Raw genomic sequence first — 13,577 nt, forward strand, 5'->3', positions numbered from 1 at the left:
TCTGTAGTGTTTATAATACTGACTCTCTGTGTGTGTGATCTGAGAGCATTGTTTGATTCTGAGCTCAGATAAAATGGGGCAATTGTTTGATTTTGCCAGAAGAGTCAGAGGTTCTGTGAATGTGGTTTGAAAAAATGTTGAGAAAGTGAGTGATGGTTTCAAGAAATGCATTTTAGCAATTCAGAAAAACTGTAAAAGAACCTTTATTTTTGAGAGTGAACACTTCATCACCAGTCGAGCAACACACTCCTCCAGTGGATTGTGCAATTGACAGTGAATTTGAAAAAGCATTGTGATGGAATTTTTAACATAACTAACATTTTTTTTTCTTGCAGGATTAATATTTGCCCCATTTGTGTAAGACTTGATTATAAGACAAAAGCTGAGGTCAAACCCCCTGCAATAAAGTAATAAAATACACCCTGGGGAGAAGATCTCAGAGAAAGAGTGTGCGACATCGCCTTGCCAAAACTTCTCTCATTGTTTATCCATGCATCCCCCTCTCCCTATACTCCCTTCCTTTCCCCGATTCAAGTCACGGAAAGTTCACTGAGAATGTCTATATACTAATACCACATATGATGTATCTTGTGAATCTGTTGTTTTTTCCTTTTCATGTGTGGTATCATTTTAAAAGTCTCAGTGTGATTGGTATAACGGTCTCAATATCAGTGCAGTCATTGGTATTATGAGAAAGATTGAAAACTTAGGAGAATTCTGTTCTCCTTTTTTCTCTTCAAAATATCTGAGAATCCTCTCCTCTTCCCCGATAGGTGTTACCCGCCTTGGGTACATGAATAGACCCTTTTGTTTTGGTCTGGTTATGGGGAAGTGGCAGAGCAGTCTTTTAAAATTACACCTTTTGTTATGAGTCAGCAGAGAGCGACCGCTTAAGGGTAAACTAGTTTGCACTGCACCCTCTGACTATTTCAGAACTGGCTAGTTTGTGTCCGTGAGCTCACATTCACGACATGCAGTCTCGAAGCGACACCGGGTCTTTTAATGAATGAATAACTGATGGTTTCAATGGGATACCCAGAATAATCAAAGATCTAAATTAAATCATAATCAATATTTATAATTATTTTCTAATAAGAAACATGATCTAAATTTTATAAGCATTTGGAATTGGAGTCAGATTAAACGTGGAGCTAAAATAAAATTGAAACTAAATTCTAATAAATGAAGTGAACTTCACAGAACGCTGAAAAGACAAACGCGCATTATACCTTCGCACACACCGTTGGAATCCGTCGTTGGGCCGACGGGAGGCCTTTACATTTGCTGAGTTTGCACCAATGTAGAATCGATCATATTAGAGAAAAATTATGTGCTGATGAGTAATATGTCATGTTACCTTTTCTATGCTCCCATTCTATCAAAATTCTATCAAAACTGTTGTACTCTTTTTGTTGGTGGGATTCTCACTGAAATTGGTCTGAGGTCCTCTGGCCGTGATTAAAAGCATATTCCACTTACTTCCACTTACTTCCACATACTTCCACTTACTTCTCACTTCTATTCTCAAGTGAGAGTGTTTAGTGGAGCAATAGAGACCTTATTCCTGAGTGATCGTGTTCAAAAGGGTCGAGACGTCGGCCGACTCGAACAGGTATTGAAGTACGCTTAGTAGAGTATAAACTCATAGGTGTCTGGGACACCAAGTTTTAACTTAAGTCTGATGCGTTGGGGAAAGTCTGCCACAGCATCTGAGAGCGTCCCAGAGCATCTGAGAGACTTGAAAAATTTTTAAATAATAATTTTTATGCAGCCATTTTTATTCCTTATAAAGGAATGTTTTCACATCACCACCATCAGCAACTTCACAACCTAAATGGCTAAGTACTCTCCACACTCATATCTGTTTCCGTTCCTAAGTCGTTAATCGTGTCATCCGTGTCTCTCGCAGACTCTAGGGGATTTTCCTCTTAAAAGCCTTGGGCGGGTGTCTCCAGCATCCTGTAAACACAGAGCTGGACACTGCCGACAAGGGTAGCTAGCCCCAATGGGGTCTCTTTCCTTTTAATCTTTTACGATTATTAGGGCCCGAGGACCGATGGTGAGAGGACCCTATTGTTTTTGCTCCGTTTATTCTTCTTCTTCTTCTTCTTCTTCTCCAAAGTGAATCACTTTTTAGAGGGCCTAAACATGCTCGAAAACTGGTTTTCAAAATTGGTTGGGGCAAATTCGGTAAATTATTGCCCCCACATTTTGCCCCGGCTCTACGTTTCACGTACAGGTATGAAATTTGGTACATACTTGTAATGACCCAATACCTACAAAAAAGTCTCTTGGAGCATAGCCCTAAACACAACAGCAAGTCAGCTATTTTGAACTTCCTCTCAGATTTTGGGCAGTTTTTGCTATTTCCTGATGTTGTACTTTAACAAACTCCTCCTACAGTTTTGATCTGATCCTCTTCAAATTTGGTGAGTGTAATCTTAAGGCCTTTCCTGAAGGCGCCGGGTGGCGGTGGCAGGGGTGCGAGGGCCCTTTTCATCGCTGCTTGCAGCTTTAATGATTTGAAGTTATTTTTTGACTCTATCAAAACATTTGCTGTGGAAAACTTAACAGACTAAGACTAACTTCCATATGCTGTGGCACTCTGTGTGCTGACCTGGACTCCACCGTCCCCCACTGCTGTGATTGTCACAACATATATGTTCACACCTCTGTCTCTTAAGAAGCACTCAAAAGATTTTATATTACTAAAAATTTAGTAAGATGTTTATTTTTATATTGAGTGATATAATCATTTCATTTATATTATTTTAAAAGAACAGAATGATTTTTTTTTCACTTTCTTCAACTTTGGTTAACGTGTAATACTTGTTTGAAATGTGTGTGTATGCGTGCGTGTATGTGTGTGTGTGAGAGAGGGAGAGAGAGAGAGAGAGAGAGAGAGAGAGGAAATGACTCCAGCACAGGTTCTGTTCTGTCCTGTCAGTGGAGGAGCCGCATATTGTGATTCACCCTTATGATATGGTCTGTTATTTTATTTTTTTCCTTAAACTAGATTTAAATTTTGAGAGTGACCCCATAAAATGCCCTTGAGCTGGAATGCAGAGGGAGTGAGGGGTGTGATGCTTGCATGCGTCATTTTATAATCTGAGGTGCAACCCATTGATGTAAATTTAGGGAACTGCCTTTGAATCGGGGACAGTTGGTTCACTCTGAGCACTGAGAGGGAAGTAGATTTTTAACAGCTGCACGACAACATGCACGGGAGAAGAAACACTTTCGATCTATCACTCTATGGACTGTTTTTGACTTATCTCAAATACTCCAGCATAGCCGGTAAGTGAAATATTTATACTTTTGTTTATGTTAGATATGCCAGCAGATATATATACGTTCACTCACTCTTTTTCTATTATTTGTGCAGGTTTTAAGATTATTGGCCATGATTCAACAGTCATGAAAGGAAGGAATGCCACTTTGTTTTGTCATCTGACTGAGACAGAAGATAATTTAACTCATATCGTCTGGCAGAAACAGACAAGAGGAAACCCTGAACAGCACAGCTTCTTTATCATCTACAAAGATGGGAAAACTGAACACACAAAGGATTTACAGGACAAGGTCAAATTTATTGGGAACTTTAAAGAGAAGAATGGATCGATTCAGCTGCTGGGAATGTCACTTCTGGATGACGGGATCTACACTTGCATCTTCAACACATTTCCTATTGGACAAATTCTGACAAACATCAGTGTCACAGTACATGGTAAGACTGCGAATGTTATTCTCTCACTTTGGGTTTCAAGTTCAAACAAAATGGACAAATCTGTCATTTATTAACCCATGTAGTGTAACTGTGTAACTCTCTTTCTTTCACAAAATACACTGTTTTCATGCAATTACAATGGTTGGGGACTGAAGCTTTCAAGCTTCAAAACCAGGACACAAAAGCATAATTGTCATAGTGATATATTCCAAATCCCGTACAGTTTTAGGAAAACATGAAGCGGGAGAAACATGACGACAGGATTTTCAGTTTTTGGATGAACTACTGACAGTCATTTAAATGATTCATGAAGATATTTCCCCTCACAAACATGGTGTAAATCAACACTTGGAAAGTGAAATTACATTAAAATAGATAATTCTCTGATCCTGTTACACACCCTTCATGTCTTTCCAAACCTGTATGGATTTTATTTTTTTAATAATAAGGGGATGTTTTGAAGAGTATTATCTTTTCCCTACAATTACTATAAAGTTCCTCATGTAAATCTACCATATGGTTTTACAAGATTTGTAATATCGCAAATGAGTCATATAAATCACTACTATTATATTTTAATGGTGTTTTTGTGTTCTTTTTTGAAGCTTGGAAGTACGGATATTTTTATTTTTGCAAAGGTCCCATTAGGGGCTCCGTATGAAAGTCTGCAAAAAAATTAAATAAAGGATTTTCAGTTTTGGATGAACTACTGAATGTAATATGTAATGATGTAATGTAAAAATAATGTAATAATACTGAGTATATTTCATGAGTATATTTCCTCTCACAAACATGGTGTGTGTAGAGCAAAACTCGTAAAAATGTGAAATGGCAGTGTTTGTAAGTTAGGTATGCACAATCTGGGCCATATCAATTATTGGCTAATTTTGATGACTCATGGTTCACAATTCATTTATTGTCCTTTTTCTTTTAAAATGTAGTTCCTCCTGCGGGGAAAGTAACGGGAAGCACACATGTTTCTGATCATTACGACGTTACTTTGGCATCATGTGTAGCCTCGAATGCCCGTCCTGCAGCAGAAGTGTTGTGGAGATTAGGAGCTCTGAATGACTCTCTGAGAACAGAAACCAGCAGCACACAGCACTCAGACGGCACCGTCACTGTTGTGACCAACATACTGGGAGCACCGTCTAAACATCTAAACCAGAAGACGATCCAGTGTGTGGTCAAACACAGCACACTGACAAAGCAGCTTGAACTCGACTATGTGATAAATGTCCACTGTAAGTAACACTGTATACACAGTAAAAGTCAAGCTAGCGTACAAATTATATAACAGTCAGGGGCATCACTAGGAGGTCTGGGCCCCTGTTTATCATGTTTGTTTGTTGGTGGATTTATTTTTTACTCCTATAAAAACATTAATCACTGTTTTTGGCCTAACTAATGATTATACTTGGACAGAAGTGTAACTGGGTCAGTACAAGTTCAGGCTGCCCTCCTGTAACTAAGCATACCTAAATTTCAACGCCACATGAACAATGTTTATGATAAGCCAATATTATTATTATTTTCATATTTTTGAATTCTCTTAGATGCTCCAGAAGTGGTGGTGATAATCCCTGATGATCCAACAGAGGCTGTAGAATATCACTGTCTAGTGGATTGTAACCCAAAACCGACAAGCTACATCTGGATCAGGTAATTAAGTCCTTAGTTCCCTTCCATTTGCATCTCACGCTCTGCCCTGCAGTGCGGGTATAAATAGGAAGCAGATGCACGTACCATTGGTCTTTCGCTTCGGAGCCGAACAGTTGACTGTATGTATTTTGGCTGAGCGCTCTGGCCCCTTTCATGACCAGCCAGTCGTGTCATTCAGGGCTCCCCCTGCCGATCAGATGTCAATCGCAGCATCAGAGGGTGAGCTTGGGTTTTTGGAGATGAGGACTCGGCTGCACTTCCTCCTTCTGTGAGAGTTGCATTGCCCAAGCCTGATCCAGAGTTGATGGCTATGCTTGCCCGGGCCGCCTCTCCCGCCCGGCCTGCTCAGCAGCCTTCACCCAGACCCCAGCGTGGAGCCAGCCGCAGGAAGGCCGCCCAGCCCGTCCCAGCTACTGCCAAGTCAGGTGGCAAGCGCAAGCACAAGCAGCCCTGAGACGGGAAACCCAGGGATGGATGAAGTAGCTCTTTGGGAGATGGTGTCTGCATCTCTCCCTCCCCCGGAGGAGGGCTGGGTGGAGGGGGCTTCAGTTTGATTTCTGTTCTGTTCTGCCAATGGCCGTACAGCCAATAAAAGAGCAATTTCCTCTGTCCCTGGGTCCCAAGAGGGCAAGGTTGGCGGTGTGTGCCTTGCCACCCTCAGCCCCTCTTACAACGCCAGCCGGCAGCGAGTATGCAGGTAAGTGTTGCACCGCACACTCAGACCCCACTTTGGACCTCTATGCCGTACGAGTCGGGTCCCTGCCTTCCATCTTGCTGACCCACTGCGGGTCTGTCTGTGGTCCCGTTGGTCCCCCTGGCTAGGTGCCTGGGAGCCTGGCTAGCGCTTCCTAGTCTGGCATAGCCAGACCTTCAGACTGATGGCAGAATGTCTGGACTCTATCACAGCTTTTCTTGCCCAAGGACCAGAGTATGTGAGCGGTGAGGAGTGGGAGTGGAGCGAGGAGCGGAGTTGCGTGATTTTGCCAGGAGCGAGGAGCGGATTTTTTTAATTTTGATTTGATTTGATTTTGTTGTGATTTTCTCTCACTCTGAAAACGCTCCACTATCGCTCAATTACGAATTACGAGCCAGGACCAAACCACTGTGAGGCAACAGAGGGGGACTCAAAATGTTTCTAATCATATTTTGCATTTGTTTGCATTTGTATTGTTTTACTAGTACTTTATACAATACAATACAATACAAACTTTATTTCTATAGCACATTTAAAAACAACCATGTTGACCAAAGTGCTGTACATTGAGAAGAAACAATAAGTAGACAAGATACAACACCAGACAATTACAACAATTCTCATGCCGGATTATAAGCCAAGGAATAAAAATGTGTTTTAAGTCGCGATTTAAAAACCAGAAGACTGGGAGCCAGTCTAACATGAAGAGGCAATTCATTCCACAGTCTCGGGGCTACGACTGAGAAAGCTCGATCCCCTCTGCTTTTGAGACGTGTTTTAGGGACGACAAGAAGAGACTGGTTTGCAGATCTTAAAGATCTTGAAGGAGCATGTGGCTTCAACAGAGAAGTAATATAAACAGGAGCTAGTCCATGAAGGGCTTTAAAAACAAACAATAGAATCTTAAAATCAATCCTAAAATTAACAGGGAGCCAGTGAAGAGAGGCAAGGACAGGGGTGATATGCTCACGTTTACGAGTTCCAATAAGAAGACGAGCGGCCGAATTTTGAACCAGTTGTAGACGAGAAAGGGAGGCCTGGCTAACACCTACATACAGAGCATTACAATAATCAAGACGTGTTGTGATAAATGCATGTATAACCCTCTCAAAGTCTGTGAAGGATAAAAAGGGCTTAAGCTTAATGAGAAGCCTAAGTTGAAAGAAACTGGCTTTCACAACAGAATTGATCTGCTTCTCCATTTTAAAATCACAATCCATTTTAACTCCCAGGTTTATTACAACAGACTTAACATAAGATTGCAAAATGGCCAGATTTATTTGTGAGACATCAGAAGTGCCACTGGGTTTAAAAATCATGGCCTCAGTTTTACTCTCGTTAAAGTTTAAAAAATTTACAGCCATCCAGGCTTTAATATCATTAAGACAGTCAACCAATCTTGTTAAAGAATTACCATCATTTCTTTTGATGGGCAGATAGATTTGCAAATCATCTGCATAGAGATGGAAACTGATGTTGTGTCTTTTTAGTATTAATCCAAGAGGGAGCAAATAGAGTGAAAAGAGAATTGGCCCGAGAATCGAACCCTGGGGAACTCCAGATGTGAGAGACACAGAAGGTGAAATAGAGCCACCAAAACTGACTTTAAAATCTCTGTCTGACAAGTATGACCTAAACCATTCTAAGGCAGTGCCCTTAATCCCTACGGCATGCTCGAGGCGAGATATAAGGATACTGTGGTCAACTGTGTCAAATGCTGCTGTAAGATCTAAAAGCATAAGAATTGCACAATCTCCAGAGTCAGTTGAAATTAAAAGATCATTAAAAACTCTCAAAAGTGCGGATTCAGTGCTATGAAATGTCTTAAAACCCGATTGGAAAACCTCAAGAACACCATGTGTGTCTAAAAAGGACTGCAACTGTAATAGAACTGCCTTCTCTAAAATCTTCGAGACAAATGGAAGTTTAGAGATAGGGCGATAGTTTGAGAGTACTGATGTGTCCAAATTAGTTTTTTTAATGAGTGGCTGCACCACTGCTTGTTTTAAATAGACTGGTACAAAGCCTGAAGCAAGGCTGCTATTTATAATTTCTTGAATATTAGGTCCAATAGTGTCCCACACCTCTTTAAAAAGGCGAGGTGAGACAATATCAGTGTGACAAACTGAGGGTTTCAAATGTGTAACAATATTTGTAAGAGTAGCGATGGATACAGACTCAAATCGGGTGAAAACAGCTGCACACTCTATGGAAATGGAGGGGTCTAAAGCAGGAAGTGAGATGCTTGCTCTGATTGAGGCAACCTTATCCACAAAGAAATGGAGAAATTTTTCACAGGCCTCAGAAGATGCTACATGATAAACGGATTGGGGGGTATTCAGAACAGAGTTAATTGTTTTAAAAAGAACATGAGGTTTATGGCAATTATTTAAAATAAAATCTGAGAGATACTTGGTCTTCTCAGCTTTAACAGTTCTCTGATAACTATGCAAACTTTCTCTAAGAATCTCATAAGAAACCTGCAAATGATCTTTTTTCCACTTGCGCTCAGCTTTTCTACACTTTTGTCTAGCAGCCCGAGTAAAATCATTTATCCAAGGTTCAGATTTAGGTTTTGAACACGTGGATTTAAATGGGGCAATGGTGTCAAGAATGTTGCAACAAGTGGATAGAAAAGAAGAGATTAACTCCGCTGTATTTTGACAGGCAGAGGATCCCATAGTCTCCCTAGCAATATTAAAAGCACCAGAGAATTGCGCAGCAGTGGTGGGTTTGATCATCCTGCAGATATGAGGTGGAACGTATTGCTTAGTGGTTTGATAGGGAAGAGAAACATCAAATAAAACAGGCGCGTGATCAGAGAAAACAGCTTCTAATACCTCTACATTACAAATAGGTACACCATATGACAGAACAAGGTCTAATGTGTGACCATGGACCTGTGTCGGACCAGAAACAAACTGTGTAAGATTAAAAACATCGATAAGATTTAAAAAGTCTTTTACCAGCGGGTTCGTAGGACAACACACATGAATATTCATATCACCTAGAATTAAAATCCGATCATATTTCGGCATAATTTCAGACAGGAAATCAGAAAAATCACTGATGAAGTCCTTATTATACTTAGGAGGACGATATATCACTGCACATAGTACTGGCTGAGCTTGACCCAATTCAAACATGGTTAGTTCAAAACTTGAGAAGGAGACCGGTAACAGCTGTCTACAGCTGTACTTTTTCTTAAAGATAGTAACAAGTCAACCTCCTCGACCAGTAGTCCTCGGAGAATTAAAATAAGAGCAATCAGCCGGTAAAAGTTCAGAAAACACACTCGACTCACCAATGTTTAGCCAGGTTTCAGTCACGAATAAGAAATCCAATTCATGACAGGTAAAAAAGTCATTTAGGATAAAAGTCTTATTCGCCAGCGATCTAGCATTGACCAAGGCAGCTCTGACAGGAGCAGCCTGTGTCGCCGGACTGGCCGTCCTAGGTATTCGACTCAGCGGCTGAAGATATCCATGGTTGACGCCACCTCTGTGGAGTCGGGGCGAAACTCGGCGAGCAGGCCGAGCCTCCACATCCGTGCCGACGACAACAGGTACCAGCCAGGTGTCCGCAGGGTCCAAAACTCGAAACGAGATATTACGACCATAACTTGATCCATATTCTGACAAGAAGCTTCGAGGAGTCCGACCCGATCCGACCGATCCAGGAGTGAGCACCAGGTATGCTTTAAGCTTCACCAGCTGTCCACTGCGCTTTCCCCGCCGCTTGTAGCGACTTCTCCGAGGCCGAGATGACGGATTGTACAGGAGATGAGCAGGTATCTCTGACAGTAAAGGAGGAAGAGAGGTTTTCTGCCCACCCTGATCATATTTGATCAATGATCCCACAGATATTCGGAGATCAAACAGCGTTTGGCGATCGTAGACCAGCAGAGAGTCAATATTTTGTATTAACAGTGACAAAAACAGAAAAAATACAAACAAGTTTGACAGCGACGGACGGCCGGCCACACACACTGGCGCCATCTTTAACCAGACAGTTGACAACTTTCACAAACATTTATATAAAGTATATATCATGTAATTAATTTTACACATGCTTTTAATGATATTTTTACCGACCCCCTCGCGATTTCCGCCTGTGCAACTCAATTATATGATGGACGATTTTATAAGTTGTTAATAAGCACAGTTAAAGAAAGACAGAAAGATGGAGTTTCTGAAATATTACCGTGAAGAAGGGGAAAAATATATAAATGTATTGTAAAAGGTAGTGATGACAAAGGAGAACGCGAGTGCGGGGAGGTGATTACAACGTCAAAAGATTCCTTGTGGAATCTTAAAAGGCACGTGTCAAGGAAACACGATCAAGTTTCTCGCTCACACGTGGAAAAAAAATCTGAAGGTCGGTATTATTCAGCTTGAACAACCTAAACCACCAACGCAGAATTAATACATTTGTAAATATTTTGCAGCATTTAGGCTACTTATTATTTACATTTAATTTTAGCACCATAATATGTTCAATTTACATTTATTTGCAGAGAAAAAATCACAGCAAACATGTAAAGAGACACAGAGCAGTAAATTTAAAGGCTTCTTTCAACAAAGAACGACAAAAATAAATATTTCACAGGAGAGGAAGAGTGAACTAGACCAGGCTTTCTTTAAAAAGATCTACATGGACTATGAGCCACTCACCAAAGGAGAAAGAGAAGGGATGCGCTATTTTGCGAACATTGCACAGCCTGGCTACACCCCACCTTGCAACAGCACGGTCCGTGACACACTCATGCCACATGCTTTATTAGAGTTGGAGAATAAATTGTGCATTCTGCTACAGAACTGCAATGGACTCTCAGTGGCCCTTGATATTTGGACGAGCCGACGAGGTCACAGTTTTCTGGGTATCGTGGGCAGTTTTGTAGATGAAAACTTTCAAGGCCACACTGTTCTTCTGAGTTGTGAACACATTCAGGGACACCACACAGTGAAGCACATTTATGAAAAATATGAGGAGGTCCTGAGACGCTGGAATATTCAGCGTGGTGTGATCAGAGTAGTAACTGATAGCGCCAGCAATATGGTAAAAGCCTTCAATCTGCCTGGTCTTAGCGAATTCGGGGATCAGCTGGACCAAGATGTCGGGGACAGGGAGACAGTTGGTGAGGGTGATGCTCCAGATGCTGCACTCCTGCAGCTCCATGCAGACCAGCTGGCCATCCAATTGAACATGATGGTAGAGCACTACATCACAAATCTTGATGTATGTACAAATCATCAAATCTTCACCTGAGATGTCCGATCCACTTACTCCAACTGGCAATTAAAGACGCAATCGCAAAGCACAATGCAATCAATTCAATAATCAACAAGGTTGGAAAAGTAGTCAAAACAGTCAGAAAAAGCACACTGAACACAGAGGAAATCGACAAATTAGGAGTTCGTCCCACAACTGCATGCGCAACCAGATGGAACAGTCAGTTGCGGATGACCGAGTCGATGCTGAAAATGTTTGTTGTGGCAAAACAGGCTGACGTCGATCACAGATGATGGGAAAATCACATGCAATGATGTCCTCATTCTTCAAGGCTTAGTGAGAGTACTCACACCATTTGCTGAACTGACAGACAGTTTACAAAAGGAACTGGGAAACCTGGGGATGATCCTACCGGCAGTTGCAGAAATACACAGAATGATGTCTGATGTTTCCAGTGACACTCCACTGGGAATAGCCGCATTCACAGAAACTCTAGCTGAGAACTTTTCGACTCGTTATCAAAGGTTTTATGATGACACCCACGTTATTCTGGCTGCATTATTAGATCCACGCTTCAAGAACGAGTGGATTGCAAGAGATGAAAAGGCAAGTAATTTATTACACAAAGGCATAGCATTCAGAAATTAACCATGGTTTATTAAAAGAAAAGAGTAGTATGCTAACTAACAATAATGCTAAAAAATAATACAGTAGGCCTACATGTATGAAAACTCATTATTATTATTATTATAAATAATAATAATAATAATAATAACAATACAGAAGGGCAAAATAATCATAGCTAATTGTATTGTTCTTGTAGGTTCAAGGCAAACAGATTGAGATCCGGGAGTTGTTAGTTCGAACTTCAGAACTTCTCTGCAGTGTAAATAAAAAAGTAACATCCCCTTCCCTTGTCGCTGACCCTGTGACTGTCTCTGACCCTGAGCCATCGAGCGCAAAAAAAGTCAAGTCAGTGTTCCAGTCATACGCAACTGTGACCTGTTCGTCTTCTACAACACTAGACGTAAAAGGAGAAGTCGAGCAATACCTTGGAATGCCAAGATTGAACAGCGAAGTTGACGTCCTTCGCTTCTGGAAAGAAAACTCTAATGTACTGCCACAACTTTCACAAATTGCAAGACGCATATTTAGCATTCCCAGCGGCTCGGCCAGCGTGGAAAGGGTGTTTTCTATTGCTGGTCTGATGTCCAGCAATAATCGCATGTTCTTTGGCACCTGCCACTCTGCAAAAACTCATTTTTCTGAAAGTTAACGCAGCACTGGAGATATAGCTTTGCTAATAAAAAATATGTTCAACCAGCCAGCATTTTTTCTGTTCATAGTATTTCTCAATATTAATATAAAAGTTGGCTTAAAGAGATCTATATTTTTTCGTTTGGCAATTTGTTTAACTTCATATTTTAGTTTGTGATTTATTTATTTTATTTAATGTAATGTTTTTCATTTGATAATTTATTTAATTTAGCCTCATTCAACACTAATTTTTTATTTTGCTTTGTTTAAAAGTGAGCTAAAGGATAGCCTAATTTATTGGTTTGGGGCAATATGTTCTTCTCTTAGTACTGCGTATTCGTTTTACAGTACATGCATCTTCTGACCAGAGGTTGGTGTTATTTAAAAAAAAAGAATAAAAATTTACCGTGGAGCGAAAACGGAGCGAGACGTATTAAGGACGGCGTGGGGAGGGAGCGAGGAGCGGAAAATTGTACACCCAGAGCGGAGCTTGAGCGGAGTAATTATGAAATGATTTGAGCGTGGAGCGCAAATTCTTTCCGCTCCGCTCCGCTCACATACTCTGCCAAGGACCACCCAATAGGACGTCTGACTGACATGTAACGCAACCAATCACAGTTCATTTTGTTCTGCGTCATGTTTAGGGGCGTGACAATATAATGGGAAGCTGTCGTAAACACCATCACTTCGGCGAGAGCGCCCTCTACGATGTACGCTTACGCCCTAAAGTGGAACCTATTCGTTGAGTGTTGTTCTTCTCACCGAGAAGACCCCTGAAGATGTTCGGTCAGCACGGTGCTTTCCTTCCTGCAAGATGGGTTGGAGTGAAGACTGTCTCCCTCCACGCTCAAAGTGTATGTTGCCGCGATTGCCGCACATCACAATGCAGTGGATGGAAAATCCTTGGGAAAGCGTTCCTGAGGGGAGCGAGGAGACTAAATCTGCCGCACCCTAAATACCCTCTTGGGACTTATCTCTGGTGCTCACGGCACTGCAGAGTAGGCA

General features: G+C 41.3%; 1 protein-coding gene across 3 annotated transcripts in view; it reads left to right on the forward strand.

The window, feature by feature from the left end:
- Positions 1-2,944: 2,944 nt before the first annotated feature.
- LOC311088962 (nectin-3-like) overlaps positions 2,945-13,577 on the forward strand; it is a 28,828-nt gene continuing 18,195 nt past the window's right edge. For 2 of the 3 annotated variants that reach the window (XM_084123378.1, XM_084123377.1), the window contains exons 1-4: positions 2,945-3,297; positions 3,386-3,727; positions 4,669-4,971; positions 5,284-5,389. In XM_084123378.1, the coding sequence (XP_083979504.1) occupies positions 3,219-3,297; positions 3,386-3,727; positions 4,669-4,971; positions 5,284-5,389 (830 nt within the window). In that variant the 5' untranslated portion in view covers positions 2,945-3,218. Of the gene's footprint in view, positions 3,298-3,385; positions 3,728-4,668; positions 4,972-5,283; positions 5,390-5,567; positions 6,087-13,577 lie in introns of all 3 variants that reach the window. The other variant, XR_014607601.1, reaches the window with a different exon arrangement.

The sequence above is a fragment of the Abramis brama genome (assembly GCF_963993115.1).
Source record: "Abramis brama genome assembly, chromosome: 8".
NCBI classification, from domain to species: Eukaryota; Metazoa; Chordata; class Actinopteri; order Cypriniformes; family Leuciscidae; genus Abramis; species Abramis brama.